This window comes from Dendrobates tinctorius, unplaced genomic scaffold (assembly GCF_039654945.1).
Source record: "Dendrobates tinctorius isolate UK_male_01 unplaced genomic scaffold, ASM3965494v1 ptg000203l, whole genome shotgun sequence".
Lineage (NCBI taxonomy): Eukaryota > Metazoa > Chordata > Amphibia > Anura > Dendrobatidae > Dendrobates > Dendrobates tinctorius.
Window position 1 is genome coordinate 12,164,220 of NW_027361870.1, and position 19,381 is coordinate 12,183,600.

The 19,381-nt window shown below is 43.3% G+C and overlaps 1 protein-coding gene across 1 annotated transcript in view; it reads right to left on the reverse strand.

Annotated features, from left to right (window-relative positions):
* The window catches only part of MACROD2 (mono-ADP ribosylhydrolase 2), a 2,987,523-nt gene that overhangs the window by 2,859,226 nt on the left and 108,916 nt on the right, over positions 1–19,381 (reverse strand). Inside the window, exon 3 of the mRNA XM_073553810.1 lies at positions 2,796–2,888. Coding sequence (XP_073409911.1) covers positions 2,796–2,888 — 93 coding nt within the window. The remainder of the gene's footprint in view (positions 1–2,795; positions 2,889–19,381) is intronic.

Sequence of the window (19,381 nt, forward strand, 5' to 3'; positions counted from 1 at the left end):
AAAGGGGTTGCCTGGTCCAAATCAATAAGGCTGCAGTCACTATGTGACTGCAGACTTATGAATCCCCTCAGCGCATGCATTGTGCTCTGGGGGATTTGCCGGTTTCTAACCCGGGACCAGAGGGTATGCATGCATTATACATTCTCCAGGACAGCACCCTGTCTAGTGACGGGGCCAGCCAGTGGGCATGCCAGACGAGTAGTATACAGAGAGCGAGCCCACGCCCACTGGCCTCGGTATGTGTAACTCATACATACCCTTCCCGGTCCTAGGTATGCAGCTGGCGAATACCCGCAGTGCACAGTGCAGGCGCAGGGGAGATACAGAAGTCTGCAGGTACTCAGAGCGACTGCAGACTTATCAATTTGGACTGGAGAACCCCTTTAAACTATTATTTCATTTAGTTAGGTAATTATGAGGTCATTAGAAGTCTTAGTAGCTACATCGCATCACTCTGACGCTTTGCTAATACTCATGAGGTTGCGAAAAATGTAAGATTAGACTTTGACAGACTTTTTGTTTCCCTGCACAGTCATGTGGTCTTTAACCCCAATTCAACAGAGGAGTTTTTTGATAATACACACACACACACACACACACACACACACACACACACACACACACACACACACAGTCTTTAAGCCCTTGGAATTAAAAAATTAAACGGTTCTTTTAGTAAAATTAGCAAGTCAATCATTTCATTTGCAAGGAAAAATGAGAAACATTCCTGGCTCCTTGAGAACCCCTTTAAGTTTGTGCCACATGGCTATTAAATGGGCTTTACACTTGGCTGTCAAATGCTTGGTTTGCTTGTGTTTAATAAGCAAAGTAAAGTACTTGGCACAGAACATGGTACTTCTTGCAGCTGAGCCATGTGTACAGCTCACAACCAGCACAGTATGAGGAGCTGCCATATGGGGTCATACATCATGCCATGTCATGAAAAACAGCACAGTGGAAAAGGTGCAACTTAATTGTGCTTTTTCTGCTATAGTGGAAGTAAACGAAACACATATTGCATAGTGCTGCACTATTCTTCCCATCAAAAACAATGAACACACGACTGAACTTGATAGAAACCCAAACAAGTCAGTGGAGTCCGTTGATTGCACATGGCATCTACTATGTCAGATCAGACAAGGTATAGAAGAAGGTATTCGCAGTTTTATGCTCTGCCCGCAGTAGGGCAGAGCAACGTTGTCTGCGTGAGCAGATGCAGTCCCTGTGCAGGCACATTTTGTTAGGCTATGTGGATAAAGAATGCACCATCCACATCAATCACAGCGGGAGGAGGGACAGATGCTGCAGCAGCGCCGACCATCGGAAAGTCTGTAACTGCATAACGCTAGGGAGCAAATTAAAGTGTTTTTTTTTGTTTTTTTTGAGTGGTATACAGGGTGAGTCAGGGGTTAATGTACAACTATGTGGAATGCAGCACAGGTGCTGATGATGATTGTGGTGGTGGTATTGTTTCACATACAAAAAAAATAGTGACAGGTTTGCTTAAATAATTTTGGTTGGTCTTATCTGCACCCACCCTAGTACAGTCATGTCCTCATACACCGGAGACCAAAACTGTACACAGATTCTAAGTGTGGTCGTACCAGTGACTTGTATAGAAGCAAAACTATAATCTCATCATGAGAATATAAATTACATTAGATCATTTAGCAGCAATTAAAAGGAGCTTCTACTGGTACTTTGGAATTGCAGAGTTCTCATGAGGGGAACATTTTTTATTTCAACTCAAATTCAATTGGTTCTGTGGGTAGAAGTGATCAAAAGGTTTCAGTATTCACTATTTTAATGATCAAACCTTGGAAACACAAAAGCAAAGTGTGGATGACAATTCTAGAAGTTCTTTTTAGCCCTTTTTTAAAGGTGCTTCCACTGGTAAGAGCCACAGTTCAGGTGGTCATACAATTGAGACAGCAGTTGGCCAAAGGCACATTCAGTAGGCATTTACTGTATTGCTCTAAACTTTGCTATACACTCAATGCTCGGGCGCAGGAAAATGAAACGCAGGCAGACCCCGCTGGGCAGAAGTTATTCAATAGTAGAGCAAAAGAATCTGACGTTCTACGGCAAAGCTGCCACATCTAAAGCGCACATGAAACACCTAGAAGCATAAATTATTAAACTGTACAGATTTGCCCCAAGCTGAACTCTGTATAACATCATCGATGAGGTTGTATACTCATCATTGGTATGAAGGCATTCTGTTTTTAATAAACAGAATTACAGTAAGGCGCTCCAAGACGCGTACACCTGTAAGGTTAAGCATTTTAGAAAAATACAAAATCCATGGCGTCAATGGAACCAAAATTTCTAAAATCTACAAAGTAGAGCTAATTGAAACTATAAAACCTTTATGTTGCCACTTTCTTGGGAGAAGATTATTTTTACAAGTAAACAGAGCATATTTTATAAAACATGTTTTACAGAGTAAGTCATCATTAGTCTGTACAGGTAAAGTACAAAATTAGAAAATAACAATGCTCTAAAGCTGGATGAGGCAAAAAGACTGCCAAAATACAAAAAAAAATAAAAAAATTTCAGACTAAAGCAATTAAAAAGAAAAGTAAATTATGTAATTATAGAAGATAATACCAAAAATAAATGATATCTTTAGACTAAAATGCAAAAATGTTTAAACGTTTAAGTCAATTAAAAAGTTTTAACCAGGGATAAGAGTAGTGCTGCAGGATGTAACACAAAAAAAATGTCCACTCTATATGCAGCCGAAGAAAAAAAAAAAAAAAGCTGCAGAAAATAAAGAAAGTAAACTGACTTACCAGCATTCACGATGGCGTCAACTTCCAGCTGAGTGATGTCTCCTTTGTAAAGCGATACTTTGTCACACAAACTGCTTACTTTTTTATTTTCATCTGGAGAAAAAAAAGTGATAAATTCTCATTAATGTCTTTAAAAAAAACAAACAAAATACAAAAAAACACAAGCATCCAAACAAACAAAACAGGATGTTTCTTCCAGTGTGTTGGGGTCTCCATGCATGTGCTGTGAATGACACAGCCGTGACATATGCAGCTGTGGCGCTGATAAGCCGGCACGATACAGGAAGCCGGGTTCCTGCTGCTGCTTATTCGCCAAGTGCTATAGCTTGCCGAATAAGCGGGGAACCAAAGATATTCGCTCAACTCTAATTTTGAGTCATGGGGAAAGCAAAAGAATCGGCCAAAGGTAGTTGAACTGTACAAAACAGGAAAGGGGTACAAAAAAGATATCCCCAAGGAATTGATAATGCCAGTCGGCAGCGTTCAAATTGCGATTAACAAATGGAAAATCAGGGTCTCTAAAAACAAAACCACGGTCAGGTAGACCAACAAAGATTTCAACCACAACTGCCAGAAAAATTGTTTGGGATGCAAATAAAAACCCACAAACAACATCAGCTGAAATACTGGACTCTGAAAACTAGCGGTGTGGCTGTTTCAAGATGAACAATAAGGAGGCACCAAGAAAAATCGGTTGCATGGTCCTGGAATGACAGCCAGTCCAGCAGACAAGAGGATCCACTGACCTGTGTGTCTCCATATTGATATCACTGACCAACTGAAGAGCCGGAAGTGCCAGAGCAGCTCCACTCTCCCATTGATTTCAGTGGCAGTGAATCGGGCGCCTGCACTTGCTTCCCTGTCCACTTATGACTACTAAAAGTAAGGGTATATGTTTCCACGTAGCATATGTTTTCAGGATTTGATGTGGATTGAACGCTGCGTCCAGCTGCAGTGTTCAATCAACAACGTCCAGATGTTACAGCATAGTGGAGGGGATTTTATGAAATCCCGTCTCCACTATGCGTGCAGGGACGCGAGTGACAAACCCGAAATTACGGACATGCGGCGCGTCTTTCTAGACCGCAGCATGCCTATTTATCTTGTGGAGATGCTCAGTCTCCGCAAGATAAATAATCCAGTCTATGGATAGGATGCGGTGATTCCGCCTGTGTTCAATGAGCACATGCGGCATCATCGCGCGTACAGCAAGGGGCAGTGCTTTGGGCGGAGTGGGATTTCCACTGCATTCAAAGCACTGCAAGTACGCAGCGTGGAAACATACCCTATGAGTGAACAGATCCTAAGTAGTTATGTATCATACACATATTACAGGTGTAGGCAGGCATAGGATGAAAGAAAATGCAGAATGGATTTGAATTAGGGCCCATACACACCACACCAAGATTGGAATTAGTTTTAGCACAGTGGAATGACAACTCGTAAGAACAGAATATATACTCTGGGACTAGGTATGAGGGAACCGAACCAGGAGAAGTTAACTGGGCCAAGAGACCTCTGTTGGAATCAATTCTGCATTTTCTTTGCTGCCTGTGTTGTGCTGTATTGCATTTCAACAGAGACCATGGAAGTCAATTGTCTTTCTTTGTTGACAATATTTCAAATGGGCCTTCCAGCGCTCCCCCACCCCATTGTTTCAAAATTGGCAATCATGTCATTCCTTTTGGTACAACCCCAGTGAACAATGCCTTTCCTGCTGTGCCAGCCAATTGTGTTTTGTTTAATTAAAACATGTACTTTAATAGCTCTATCCTCATATTTGTTCATTTCTTTTCAATAAAAGTGTATTTTGAGTTCACCTAAAGGTACTGTCACACTTAGCGATGTACCAGCGATCCCGACCAGCGATATGACGCGCTCAGGATCGCTGGTGCATCGCTAAGTGGTCGCTAGTGAGCTGCCACACAGGCAGATCTCACCAGCGACATCGCAGGGGTTGGGGGTCGCTACTTACCTGTCAGACGCGGCGATCTTGACGTTCTCCCGCCCGCGTCCACGCATCACTCGTCGCCACAGCAGGAAGCTGACGACGAGAAACGGCCCAGGACGTTCTCGCACGATCAGCGATAACCAGAGGGGGACCGGTCAGAGGTAAGTATCAGACATCGCGATATCGCTAGCAATATCGCTCTGTCACAAAAACCAGTGACGTTATAGCGATATTGCTAGCGATATCGCTTAGTGTGACAGGCCCTTAAAATATTCTACAGTATTTCTTCTTGTAGTGCAAATAATGGAGTTTTCAAGAAGCCAGAGGAACTACAAAGTTATGATTTACTTGGGGTTCGAATATCTTGCATTTCATACTATCAACGCAGTGGTGACATGGAGATGCCTACTGCACCAATCTTTCAAGTGCCATTCAATTCTCAAAACATAAGATGTCAACCTAGTTTAAGAACCAACAGAATATTGTCATGACTCCTACCCTAAAAAAGCAGACGTAAAAGTTCCTCTGTGCTGCACAGCATCTCCCCTATATCTCTACATTTGTCCTGCCCGGCAGAGCATCTCACCTATAGGGTAGAGGCATACTAGGGTATGCTTTATCGGAGCGATTTTGATGCATGACAGTCATGCAAGTGCTTTCCGAATGGTCATGCAAGTGTGGTGCAAGTGTGATGCGATTTTGCATTTTTTTTCTCAGCTAACATCAGTGTGACATCTGTGTAGTGTCCGTGTGCAGTGCATTTTTAACATGGTCTTTCCCATGCTGTATAAGGTTCGAGAAGAGAAGACAGACAGATAGGATAGATAGATTGAATAGACAGATAGCTGCTAGAGAATAGGTAGATCGGGCTCATCAATCTCCCGCCCATTAAACCTCATGTATAGTCTCTGCATTGACCGTCAAACAGCCAATCACCGACGCTCACACTCTGAGAGCCTCTGTGATTGGTTGTTGCAGTCAGACTGCATTTCCTGGACAGCGTTTGTGCTCATGTGTATGGCAAGCAAGCAAACTGCCATCATAGGGTATTCAATAAATAAATTAAAAAAGCATGGGGCTTCACATTATTTTTAAGCCTAGCCCAATGAAAGTGGATAGCTGCGAGCTGCCACCCTCAGCTGCCCAATTTTATCTTAGCTGGCAAAAAAAAAAAAAAAAAAAAAAATGCATGGGCTCAGCCCTATTTTTAACTGCCAGCCAAGGTAAAACTAGGCAGCTGATGGCTTTAAATTCTCAACGGGGTGAGGACCCCCTGTTTTAGGGTCCCCCACACTAAAATATAGCAGCCCGCAGCCACCCCTGAAAATGGCGCTAGTGTGGCTGTACCCATACATGTATACTCTTCCCCCTGCCCTGCAGAGCATCTCACCTATACCTGCATACTATCCCCCTGTCCTGCAGAGCATTTAACCGATAGATCTATGCTACTCTGTCCTGCAGAGCATCTCTCCTATAACTATCTACCGTTTTCCTGTAGGTATTCATGTCTGTGGGCATTTTGCACATATCGTGTAAACATTTTCACCTTGCACCTCAAATATTAAACATCTGAAAATTTGTGATGCGGCAATTGGCAATTTTCCGTGTGGGCAATTTTCTGATCACCCATGCCAACACACCAGTGGACCCACTATCACGTGACGTGGGACACCGATGTGCGCATTTCCGGAGCAATTGCTGGAAGTGCTTGTTAAATGCCATTGTCAGCGTGCCAGGATTAGCCGCGGGTGGAATAGTGATCCACCCACTGCTTTTAACCCATTAAATGCCGCTGTGAAACACATGCTTCTGGCCATCGGGCTGGAAATCCACTCACCAGTGACCCCAGTCTCCTGGAGACCTCTATGGTTGTCAGTGGCGGCTTGCTGTGAGCACCACCTGGTGGTTGGCGCTCATAGCAAGTGAGTAATCCTGCTATATAAAGGCGATCTGATCATCGCCTCTATGTAGCAGAGCCGGTCAGGTTATGGCAGCTTCTAGTCTCCCATGGAGACTATTGAAGCAGGCCGAAAGTAAAGAAGAAAAGAAAAAAAAAAAAAAAAAAACCACACAACTTGAAATCCCCCCCACTTTCGCCCTATTAAAAATAGGAAAAAGAAAAAAAAAAAAAAAAAAAAATCAGACATTTGGCATCGCTGCATACAGAATCGCTCAAGCAATAATAAAGGATTAACCAGATTGGTAAATGGCGTAGCAAGAAAAAAGTCAAGACGCCAGAATTACGTTTTTTAGGTCACCACGACATTGCGTTAAAATGCAATAACTGGCGATAAAAAAAAAAATAGTATCTGCACTAAAATGAAATCATTAAAGATGACAGCTGAGCGCCCAAAAAAAAATTATAATAAAATATATATACACACACATACACACACACACATACACACACACACACACACACACACACACACACTGTATATATAAATAAGCCCTCACCCGAATCGAGATCACGAAATATGGAGATGCTATGGGTATCGGAATATGGCGTACTTTTTATTTTTTTATTTTTTTTTTAATCAAAGTTTAATTTTTTTTCAACACTTAGACACCAAATATGTCTAAGTTCTTTTTCATCTATGAACTTGTAATGACCTGGAGAATCATAATGGCAGGTCAGTTTTAGAACTTAGTGAACATGGTGAAGAACAAAAACAAAAAATGTGTGGGATTGCAATTTTTCTTGCAATTTCACCACACTTGAAATTATTTTTCCCCGATTCTTGAGTACACGATATGGTAAGCAAATGGTGTATTTCAAAAGTACAATTCGTCCCGCAAAAAACAAGCCTTCACATGGCCATATTGACAGAACAATAAAAAAAAAGATAAGGACAAAACGCAAAAACGAAAGTGGGCTACGGCGCGAAGGGGTTAAATATAACATTGCAGGTGGTATGAGTGTCACACAATGTTCTTCATGAACCATGATTAAGAACGCTACCTATGTTTGCTTATCTATCAGTCCTTTCTTCCATTAACCGGGAAGTCACCATCTAAGGGCTTACAATATACCGTACATCATATGCAAAGATTTAACATCACTATTAGTAAAAGACCATCATGGCAATGTGATACTATATTCCTTACATTTAATTCTGCTAACCCTGAAGCATTTATCTTCTTTACAAAACTTCCCTCTGGGAAAAGACTGACAGGCAATTTCATCTAGTAAAGACACAAAAAAAATTAAATCGGTCTTAAAACCAGAGGGACAAAGCACAGCGAAGTCTGAGCTGCCACTATCTGGAGGCAACAGCTGTGTCTAGATTTTTATGTAATACCCTGCAGAGATTTATGGCCTGAGAGGTATATCTAGCCTTATGAATAAACCTGCCAGTCCTCTTGATGCCGGCCATTACAAATCACAGACTGAGTTTGGGGCTGGGATAAGGGAGGCGGACGGAGTAATGCCTGTAATCCCGTCACAGCAGAGGGGCTTATGTGAATTGAAACCTATGGTTTCCACCACAGAGAAACTGAAAGGGCGGTGCAGTCCTGTAGTGTATTTGAGGGGGTGGACACAGTCAAAATCTGTGAATCTTAAGAACAATAAAGGAGAACTGGGGTGTAACGTCTTCACAAAACAGGCTGCAATGAAACCAATGAGCTATTACATTCAGTATCACTGATGCTGCCTCTTATTGGACAGGGGGAAGAGTGTAAAATGCACGTGGTATTACATAAAATATTCTACGTTGTGTAATTACCTAGTACATATGCATCTTTTATACACATTATAGACACGGTTATAGGCATAATTGATCTTGTGTATACCGATATGCATTTGCTAAATCACAATATTTTTTATATACACGCATTACATTTATGTCCATACACCCATTAATCAGAATTAGCCCTCTAAAGTGTAAATCCCATGCCCTATAAATGCCAAATACGTCCTTACATACGTACCAAGCTACGATCACAGTTTATTACAGAGCCCAGCTTGAACGTTACACTTAGAACAATCCATCATAACTCTTAGCAAGCCTCCCTATTAGTAGCCATACAAGCACCAGTTTGATGCAATACAGCGTCACCAAGGGACAAACTAAAACATTTAGATAAGAGAAAAAAAAAATTAATAAAGGTGTTTGGCACAGTGTTTGCCAGTTGAAAAAAAGAATCTTGTAGTTAGGATACATTTTTTCTGGCCAACAATAAAATAAATGATGCTACAAGGCAAGCTTTCGAGAATTCCAAGGTCCCTTCCTCAGGCACGGTACAACAAACTTTCTGAAAAAGCACAAATATATGCTCAAAAAAATAAAAAAAAATAAAATTAAAAAAATAAAAAGGAGGCATGATCTAATAAAGGAAAAAATTTAAAATTAACCAACAAACTGAGCAGTGAGAATGAATCCTTAATTGGATTAGATTAGTGGTGTGAAAGTTTTATATAGTCCTAATAACCAAAGAGATCAGAGGCCATATGGTCATATCCAGAAAAGTGGATTTCTATTTTTGAGTGGTCCAATACAAAGTTTATTGTGGGATGAAAAGTATTGAATTTGTCATGGAATTTTAGAAGTTCTTGTTCAGACTCAGTCCGTATTATTAAAATGTCATCAATAAAATGGAAATAAGCTAAGGGTTTGATGGAGCAGGATGCTAAAAAGTCATTTTCCAGTTTAGCAATGAAAAGATTGGCATACTGGGGTGCCATTTTGCAGCCCATAGCAGTTCTGGTGCATTCCGGTATCTCTTAGGCCTTTTTGACGTCAATGTAATTCCGCCAGAATGTGAAAAAACGGATCCGTTTCCGTTGTGGCACAAACGGAGGCCACCGGATCCGTTTAATGGATCCGTATTCTCAGCTATTGGTGGAAATTTAAAGGCACACGAGAGAGAGAGAGAGAGAGAGAGAGAGAGAGAGAGAGAGAGAGAGAGAGAGAGAGAGAGACACAGACAAGAGAGATCATTTCTGCCGCCAGAATGGAATTTAAAGTTAAATTCCTGGCAAGGAAGTTCTTCAGGGCATGCTCAGTGTCAAAAAGCGGATCCGTTGCCGGATTCCGTCAAAAAACGGTTGGCGAACATTATAACGAACGAATGGCGGATAGCAGCGGATCTGTTGCTATCCACTATTTTGACGCACACAAAAAACGTTTCATTGTCCGTCCACTGAAGTCAGCGGACGTCAAAATTTTGGAGGATCCGTCAAAAAACACATCCAACAGATGACCATCCCTCAAAATCCGCCTCTAATGCAAGTCAATGGGGAAAAAAACGGATCCGCCAAAAAAATGGCGGATCCGTTTTTTTTGCAAAACGGCAGATTTTTACTGATGGCAACAAACGGAAATGTGAAACAGGCCTTAGGCTGGAGTCACACCAGCATATAGCATCAGATGCGAGAGCACAGAGGATAAAAGCACAGCTGCGCAGGCATAGAAATTTCATAACATCGGATACGATATGCCAAAGACCCTCGGCTTCTGATCTGCTGCTGCAAGCAGGAGCCAAGTGTTATGCTACTCTGTGCTTCGCTCTTCCCACATGACAGGATCGGAGCACAGCTGCAGAGGAGACGGAGAAAGTAATTTCTCCATCTCCTTTGCTGTCGGCATCTGAGCATATCGCACTGCACTCAGATGATATCCGAGTGCAGTCCGATATTTCACTCGCACCCATAGACTTGTACCAGTGCGAGCGAGCCAAGTCTCGCTGTCAACAGGAGCAAACCGCGATTGTTCTCATGAGTAAATTAATCTGAGCTGCCCATAGAGTAACACTGGGCTGAGTGCTATGTGATGTTTTATCACATAGCACTTGGCAGAGTTGTACGATGTGTGACTCTGGCCTTACTCTTTTTACTGCTTTTGGCACCCTTCTTCTGATTTTCCCACAATCAAGAAGTTGCATAAATAGGGAATAAACATATCTACCTCTCTTATAAGGGCCGACATTTCTGCCACTATTTTTGCCAAAAGGGGAGGATTTGAAACTGTAGGTGTATTAAGTGTCGCTGAATGCTGACTGCTACCCTGAGGTATTTTTAGTGGTTTCGAAAGATAATTACATGGTAGTAAGAGTCTCTGAGGTCTACTGTGGCAATCAAATACCCCAGGAACTACAGCTTTACTGTTGACTCGATCGTCTCCATCCTGAAATGCTTGGGGGCCAATAACGGATTTAGACCTGTAAGATTTATATTTGTGCTGAAATAAGCCGGATTACTTACCGGTAATGCTATTTTAATGAGTCCACGACAGCACCCACTGGAGGTATCGGATCCGCCCCATTGGAACAGGAAACCCTACAGAACGATAAAAGGGGCGGTTCGCCTTTCCTCCTCAGTTTTGTATTTCAGAGTACCAGGAGGACTGCCAAGAGTTAGGCAATATTCTTGCATTTCTAGATTTTATTTCTTCATATTAGGAGATACACTTTAATATGTGGTGTATTTATCGCTATTGTTATCTTGATAGGGAGGGAAGTGAGCGGGTGCTGTCGTAGACTCATTAAAAGAGCATTACCGGTAAGTAATCCGGCTTTTTACCCTTCGCCACGACAGCACCCACTGGGGAGATTCTAGAGACCATCACCTGGTGGGACCACCGTGCCAAGGACAGTCCTGCCAAAGCTTAGGACAGAAGTTGATGAAAGGTCAAGTCTATAGTGATTATAGAAGGTAGAAGGGGATGACCAAATTGCCGCCTTGCAAATGGCTTCGATTAGAACGTCTTCCCTCTCGGCCCAGGAGGATGCGATTGCTCTGGTAGTATGCGCTCTAATGTTCTCCAGAGAGTCTTCACTTCTCGCGGAGTAGGCTAAACGAATAGCATCCCTGATCCACCGGGATAAGGTGCTCTTCGTGACTCCATACCCTTTTTAACAGCCCTGAAAAGATATGAACAGAGCCCTGCACTGCCTCCAGCTCCTGGACCTCTCAATGTATTTTAGGACAGTTCTTCTAACATCCAAGGTATGGAATTTCTGCTCCTCAGGAGTGGAGGGATCTTTAAAGAAGGTCGGGAGGATTATCCCTTGAGATCTATGGAATTTTGTTGACACCTTAGGAAGGTATGAGGGATCTGGCTTTAATATTAACCTATCCTTGAATATCTGAAAAAAGGGTGGGTCTATGGATAGAGCTTGGATGTCGCTCACTCTCCTAGCAGACGTTAGTGCTACTAAGAGGACCGTCTTGAGTGACTGACAAATATTTTAGAGATATTGTGTCTATTGGTTCGAAGGGAGCTTCCGTTAAGGCGTCTAAGACCAAATTTAGGTCCCATGGAGGGATTGTAGGTATGTGAACCGGAGTCGTTCGTTCGCATGCTGTAAAATCGTGATACCCACTTATTCCCTGCTATATTGTGGCCATACAGTGCCCCTAATGCGGACACTTGGACTTTTAGCGTATTTACTGCCAGACCTAAATCTTTCCCTTTTTGTAGAAAGTCCAGGATAGGAACTATCGGGATTTCTGTGGTATGAGAGGTCGTATGGAACTGCAGAAATGTTTTCGGAAAACCCTCTTGATCTCAGTAGCTGCCTTTCAAATTCCACAAGTGTAAGCTGTCCACTTGGGGGTGGAAAAAAGGGCCTTGGGAGAGTAGGTTGGGAATCGAAGGGAGAACCCAAGGATCTAACACCGACATGGTTCGTAGCCATGAGAACCACGGTCTCTTGGGCCAGAATGGTGCTATCAAAATTACGTTCGCCTTGTCCTCTCTAATCTTCCGAATGACCTGTGGCAGAAGGATTATCGGAGGAAAGGCATATGCCAGGTTGAATTTCCATGAAGTCTGGAGGGCGTCCAGTATGTCTGGATGATCTGACGGGGACAGGGAGGCAAATGTTTCTATTTGTCTGTTCACTTTAGTAGCAAAGAGGTCCACCTGAGGTTGTCCCCATAGAGCTGCTATGTCCCTGAAAATTTGGTGATTGAGGTGCCACTCCCCTTGCCGAAGTGTGTCGGCTTAAGAAGTCTGCCTCTTGGTTGTTCCTTCCATTGATATGGAGGGCAGAGAGGGACAACAATTTTCAGCTAAGCTTAAGATTTTTGCCGCAGAAGACATCAGAGTCTCTGATAGAGTACCTCCATGTCTGTTTAAATAGGCCACTGTAGTGGTGTTGTCTGATAGGATCCTGACGTGCTTCTGCTGGAGCTGTGGAAGAAAATGATGTAGAGCATAATATACTGCCGTCAGTTCCTTTAAATTAGATGAGTAGCCCAGTTCATCCCTATTCCACCTTCCTTGAGAGATGCTATTCTCCATATGGGCTCCACAGCCGTGGGGGCTAGCGTCGGTGGTTAAGATATGGGATGGTGATATTACCCATGGGACTCCCGTGGACAGATAATTACTATCTAGTCACTATTCTAGAGAAGCCAAGACTTCCTGGGATAGGGTTATCTTGTTCTCGAGGTGACCGTCGTGTCGCCTGCCCTCCTGGAGGATTTGATATTGCAGTGTGCGGACGTGATATTGGGCCCACTGAACTGCCAGGGCGCAAGTAGTGAGAGACCCCAATAAGGACATTGCCTCTCTCAGAGACATTCGTGGTCTATCCATTGCTGCCTCAACTTTTTCTTTTATGAGCGCAATTTTTACCTGAGGGAGCAGACATCTCTGGGTTGTAGAGTCTAATTGGAACCCTAAGAACATCTGAAGGGAGTGTGGAACAAGTCTGGACTTCTGGAAGTTGATGATCCAGCCTAGATTCTGCAAAGATGAGACCGTATCAGCCACCCGTTTAATACATTGGGTGATAGAGTTCCCGATAACTAAGAAATCATCAAGGTACGGCACGATTAGGGTGTCCTTCTGACGAAGATAGGCCATCACCTCTAACATCACTTTGGTGAAGATTCTCGGTGCTGTAGAGAGACCGAAGGGCATGGCCGTATACTGAAAGTGATGGATCTTGCCTTCGAATACCACTGTGACCCTTAGGTACCTTTGGTATCTATTGTGAATAGGAAGATGGTAGTAAGCATCCTTTAAGTCAATTCCCGCCATTACACAGTTTTGAAAAAGAAGTTTAATGGTGCATCTGATTGATTCCATTTTAAACATAATTTGTTATAAATGTATTAAGCTTCCTCAAGTTTATGATTGTCCTAGACGTACCATCTGGTTTGGAAACTAAAAATAAAGGAGAGTAGAAACCTCTACCTTCTTGTCCTGCTGGGACTTTCACTAAAACCCCCTTGGATAGTAAGCTCCGAATTTCTATTTCCTTTTGTTGTACTACTGAGTTAAGGCGGGTTACGATAAAACAATAGTGAGGAATTTGAAGGAATTCTTATTTTAATCCTTCTTTAATTATATTTAAAATCCATGAACTTGAAGATATTTGTTCCCACTTTGAAAAAAAAAAAAATTTCAGTCTACCCCCTACTGGGGGGACTGTTTGTTCAGTATTTATTTTCCTTTCGGAATGTTGAACCTCTAAACATGCTACCCTTTTGCTTCTCATCCTTTGTGGGCAATCTAGCTGATCTATCCGCTTGTCTCCTTTTCCCCAAATGGTCGCCTTTTAAAGGTTCTGCTGTAGAAAGGGATAGAAGAATCAGGGAAAGCCTTCTTCCTTTCTTTCGCTTTGGCGAGTAAGTAATCTAGAGCTTTCGCAAAGAGAAACTCACCCTCGCACGGGGTTGCGCAAATCTTGGATTTTGATTGTGCGTCCCCCTTCCAGCTCTTCATCCATAGCGCCCGCCTGGCGTTGTTTACAAGACCAGCCAATCTTGCTGCCAGCAGCAGGGTGTCTGCCGATGCATCGGCCATGAAGGCTGTCGCCCCTCTAATTAATGGAATAGCGGCCCGTAGCTTTTCCCTAGACACCTTCTGCTCGATCTGTTGATCCAATTGGTCCAACCACACGAGCATTGACCTGGCGGTGCATGTGCTGGCTACTGCTGGCTTAAAAATCCCTGTAGTAGATTCCCAAGACATTTTTAATGAAGACTCCGCTTTACGGTCTAGTGGGTCGGACAGTAAGCCTGCGTCCTCTACCGGAATAGTAGACTGCTTCGAGGTAGAGGCTACCACAGATTCGACTTTTGGAATTTTGGTCCATTTCAATAGCTCGTCACCGCTAAATGGATATTTCCTCTTTGAGGCCGATGGGAGAAAACTTCTTTGATCGTGTTTTTTCCATTCTCTCTTTATTAGGGCCTTAATCGCCGGTATTACTGGGAACGCCCTCCTTTCACTTTCCGCCAAACCTGCAAACATATCTTGCATGGTTTGGACGCCCTTTGTCTCCTCACACCCCATAGTGTTCCTCATGGATTTGACTAAGTTATCCACACTATCGAAGGGAAAACATGATCGTCCCTCAATTTCAGATGATGATGATGTCGTGAGTGAGGAATCAGAGATTATCCCCTGTTCCTCCTCCGAATCTAAGCTGAGAGTCACTGGTCTTTTGCTCCTTGTTTCTGAGGGCGTATTGGCATGGGTAATAGCCTGTAGTTCCTCTCTAATTATGGTCCGTATGTCCTTTAATGACACTGCGGTCCCCTGTTTAGTCTCTCTGGTGCATTGCTTACAGAGCTTTTTGGGGTAGGAGTCAGGGAGAGGATGAGCGCATAAAGCGCATTCTTTGTGTTTAGATTTCTCTTTTTCTTCGCCTGGAAGAGGGGGAGACATGGCGAAAGACAAGGGGGGAAGTCAGCTTAATAGGCAGAGTACATATATTGCACACTCACCCAGTGAAGCTTATAGTACTGGATCAGATGGCTGAGACCCCGTCCTGGATCTTAATTCTCCCGCCTCACTCCTGCGAGCGGTGTCCGTGGATCCCTTGGCGCGGTCCCTGGAGAAGCTGCCCCCAGCAGAGTCCCCTGCCGGAGCGTGCACTTCACCTGGAGATGACATGGCTCACGCCGCTTACCTCACGGTGCTCTCTTTTTTTTTTCTTAGCCGGAAGTCGCTCCTCCCGCCTACGCACTTGCGCTGCCTCAGCCATCGTGCCCTGGAAGTTCACCCATTATTTCCGGGGCTTGGAGCATCTGTGCCGGCCGGCTCCTACGCCGCCGCTCTGTCTGCGGCCCGCGCTTCTCACTGCTGCCGCCACCGCTGCTTGGATTCTTCTCCCTCTTTTTTTTTTTTCACGCCACTGACACACTTACCCCAGCGGCGGCCTTGAGAGTTCGGCGTCCACCCGGCGTGCTCCCAGGTGAGACCAGGCGGCCCTCCCTGGACCCGGTCATCACCCTAACCATCAGATGAGGGGGGAGCAGTCTAACAGAACCTCCCCCGACGCTGCCTCTGGACCGCAGCCCCTGCCATTCTCACGGCTACTGCACAGGCAGCATGCACAGGCCCAGGTATGTCTTCCTGTAGGATAATCCTGGAGTTCAATGGGAACAGGAAACCAAAACTGAGCAGGAAAGGCGGACCGCCCCCTTTTATCTTTCTGTAGGGTTTCCTGTTCCAATAGGGCGGATCCGATAACTCCAGTGGGTGCTGTCGTGGCAAAGAGTAAAAAAGGTCTTTTTTCCCCCCTAGAAATAGGGCTGGTAAACGCCCCTCCACGCTTTCCTTTTGGTACACAAATCAACATTTTTCTTATCAGAGACACCATCTCCCCCTCTAGGGCACCTTGACATACCCTTGAGCATTGATCTTTTCTGACCACATTTCCAGTATTCATGGGCCTAGTGAAATCTGTTCCCAGGCAAGGAGAAAGTGACTCAGCCTTCCATGTACCTGGGCACTTAAGTATGTCTCTTTTTCGGGAACCAAGCTACAAAAAAAAAAAAAAAAACCAACAACAACTGTCCTTGTGTGTTTTCCTTTACGTCTAGAACCTTTCCATTTTATCTCTTAACACCATGGAAATTCTTCCTTGATGTACGAAAAGGCCTTTTGAATTTTGGGGGCTTAAGTTTGTGGGAATCTTTTCTTTGAGTACGCAGCTTTATCAAAGATCTCGTCTATGGTATGGTGCAGAGTCTAGACTTTGAGGGAAGTCTCCCGCCAGGAGGGCTCTTCTGGCTTTGAGAATGCAAAGGTACATGCTATTAACCGGACTGCATCTGCAAAAGCATCTGAAAGGAAAACTGACTCCTCTGCTATGTTTTGAAGGCTGGCAAGTAGTTGACCCTTGGGCACTTATTCCTAATGTGCTCTATTAACTGGCTATGTCACACACTCCGAGATCTTGCTGTACATGCGGCTGCTATGTTTGGTTTAAAGGCCGCTGCTCCTGCCTCCGAGGCTCTCTTAAGAAAGCTGTCTACTTTCCCATCATGAGGTTCCTTTAGAAGTCCCGCATCATCGAATGGGAGCAAAGTATTTCTGGATACCTTGCACACTGCTACGTCTATTTTGGGAGCTTTGTCCCAGATTTGGGTCCTCAGATTCAAAGGGAGTTTTGTATTCAACTCCTTTGCGATAAAAAAACTTCCTGTCTGGCTTTTTCCACTCTTTTCTGATCAGGAAGGCCAAGTTTTTATAGAATCATAGAATCGTAGAGTTGGAAGGGACCTCCTGGGCCATCTGGTCCAACCCCCTGCTCAAAGCAGGATTCGCTAAATCATCCCAGTCAGATGTCTGTCCAGCCTCTGTTTGAAGACTTCCATTGAAGGAGAACTCACCACTTCTCGTGGCAGCCTGTTCCACTCATTGATCACTCTGTCAAAAAGTTTTTTTCTAATATCTAATCTGTGTCTCCTCCCATTCAGTTTCATCCCATTGCTTCTAGTCTTTCCTTGTGCAAATGAGAATAAAGTTGATCCTTCTACAATGTGACAGCCCTTTAGATATTTGTAGACAGCTATTAAGTCTCCTCTCAGTCTTCTCTTTTGCAAACTAAACAATCACAAATCCTGCAACCTTTCCTCATAAGACAGGGTTTTCAGACGGGTCACCATTCTGGTTGCTCTTTTCTGAACTTGCTCCAGTTTGTTGATGTCTTTTTTAAAATGTGGTGCCCAAAACTGGACACAATATTCCAGATGAGGTCTGACCAAAGAGGAGTAGAGGGAAATAATGACTTCACGTGATCTAGACTGTATGCTTCTATTAATACATCCTAGAATTGCATTTGCCTTTTTTGCTGCTGCATCACACTGTTGACTCATATTCAGTCTGTGATCTATTAGTATACCCAAGTCTTTTTCACATGTGCTGTCACTTAGCCCTATTCCTCCCATTCTATATATGCTTTTTTCATTTTTATTGCCCAGATGTAGTACTTTGCATTTCTCCCTGTTAAAAACCATTCTGTTAGTTGCTGCCCACTTCTCCAGTTTATTTAAATCTTTTTGAATCCTCTCTCTCTCTTCTCTAGTATTAGCTATCCCTCCTAGCTTTGTGTCATCAGCAAATTTAATCAGTTTACCCTCAATTCCTTCATCTAAATCGTTGATAAAGATGTTGAACAATACAGGGCCCAGGACAGAGCCCTGTGGTACCCCACTTGAGACATTCTTCCAACTGGATGTGCAGCCATTTACAACCACTTTTTGGGTCCGATCACTAAGCCAGTTATGAATCCACCTAACAGTTGCCTTGTCCATTCCATACTTAGTCATTTTTTCAATAAGGATTGTATGAGAGACTTTGTCAAATGCTTTGCTGAAGTCAAGATATACTATATCTACAGCATTTCCTTGATCCACCCAATCAGTGATACCGTCATAGAAGGAAATTAAGTTAGTCTGACATGACTTATTAGTTACAAACCCATGCTGACTCTGTTTAATCACTTCATTCTTATCCAGGTATTGACATACATGTTGTTTAATAATTTGTTCAAAGATCTTTCCTGGTATAGAAGTCAGACTCACCGGCCTATAGTTCCCTGGGTCCACCTTCTTCCCCTTTTTGAAGATAGGAACAACATTTGCTCTTCTCCAGTCTTCTGGCACTTCTCCTGTTCTCCAAGAATTTCAAAGATTATGGAGAGGGGTTCAAAAATTTCTTCTGCTATCTCCTTCAGTACTCTGGGGTGTAATTCATCTGGACCTGGAGACTTGAATTCATTTAGGTTAGCTAAGTGTTTCCTCACAATCTTTCTGTTTATAGATATCCTGGATTCTTCTATTCCCTTAATAGGACAGTGAATAACAGTTGATGTTACATTTCCTTTCTGAGAGAAAACAGATGCAAAATAGGAATTTAAAAGTTCAGCCTTCTCAACATCCTGTCTTACCATTTCATCATTTTCATCCTGTAAAAATCCTATAGCAATTATGCTTCCTGACCTCCAGTCCCCCAAACATCATGTCTTGCATAGATTTTGGCTCTTTAATTTTCCCTACCTTCATGGTTGCCCTAACTGCCTTCACCAGTTTACTTGCATCTCTACTGTCATCGGAAGGAGGATTATGAGGTATCTGTATAGAGTTTATGCTAGTCTCTCTTGCTAAGAAACCGGCTTTAATCCCTTTTAAAGATTTTTTTTTTTTTTTTTAATTTCCTCCCCAATTATGGTTTTGATAGTGTCCATGAGTGTGGGGGACTCTTCAGACAGGGTTCTTTTCAATGCATTCCTTACGAGGGTTTTTAGTGTAGGCAGCCGCTAAATTTAGGTTTGCATAGGGCACAATCCCAGTGTTCAGTTTTATGCTAGTCTCAATCTTGCACATTCCAAGGCCTGCCATACAAAACATATCAAAGAAAAAAAAAAAAAAAATGACGACATTTTA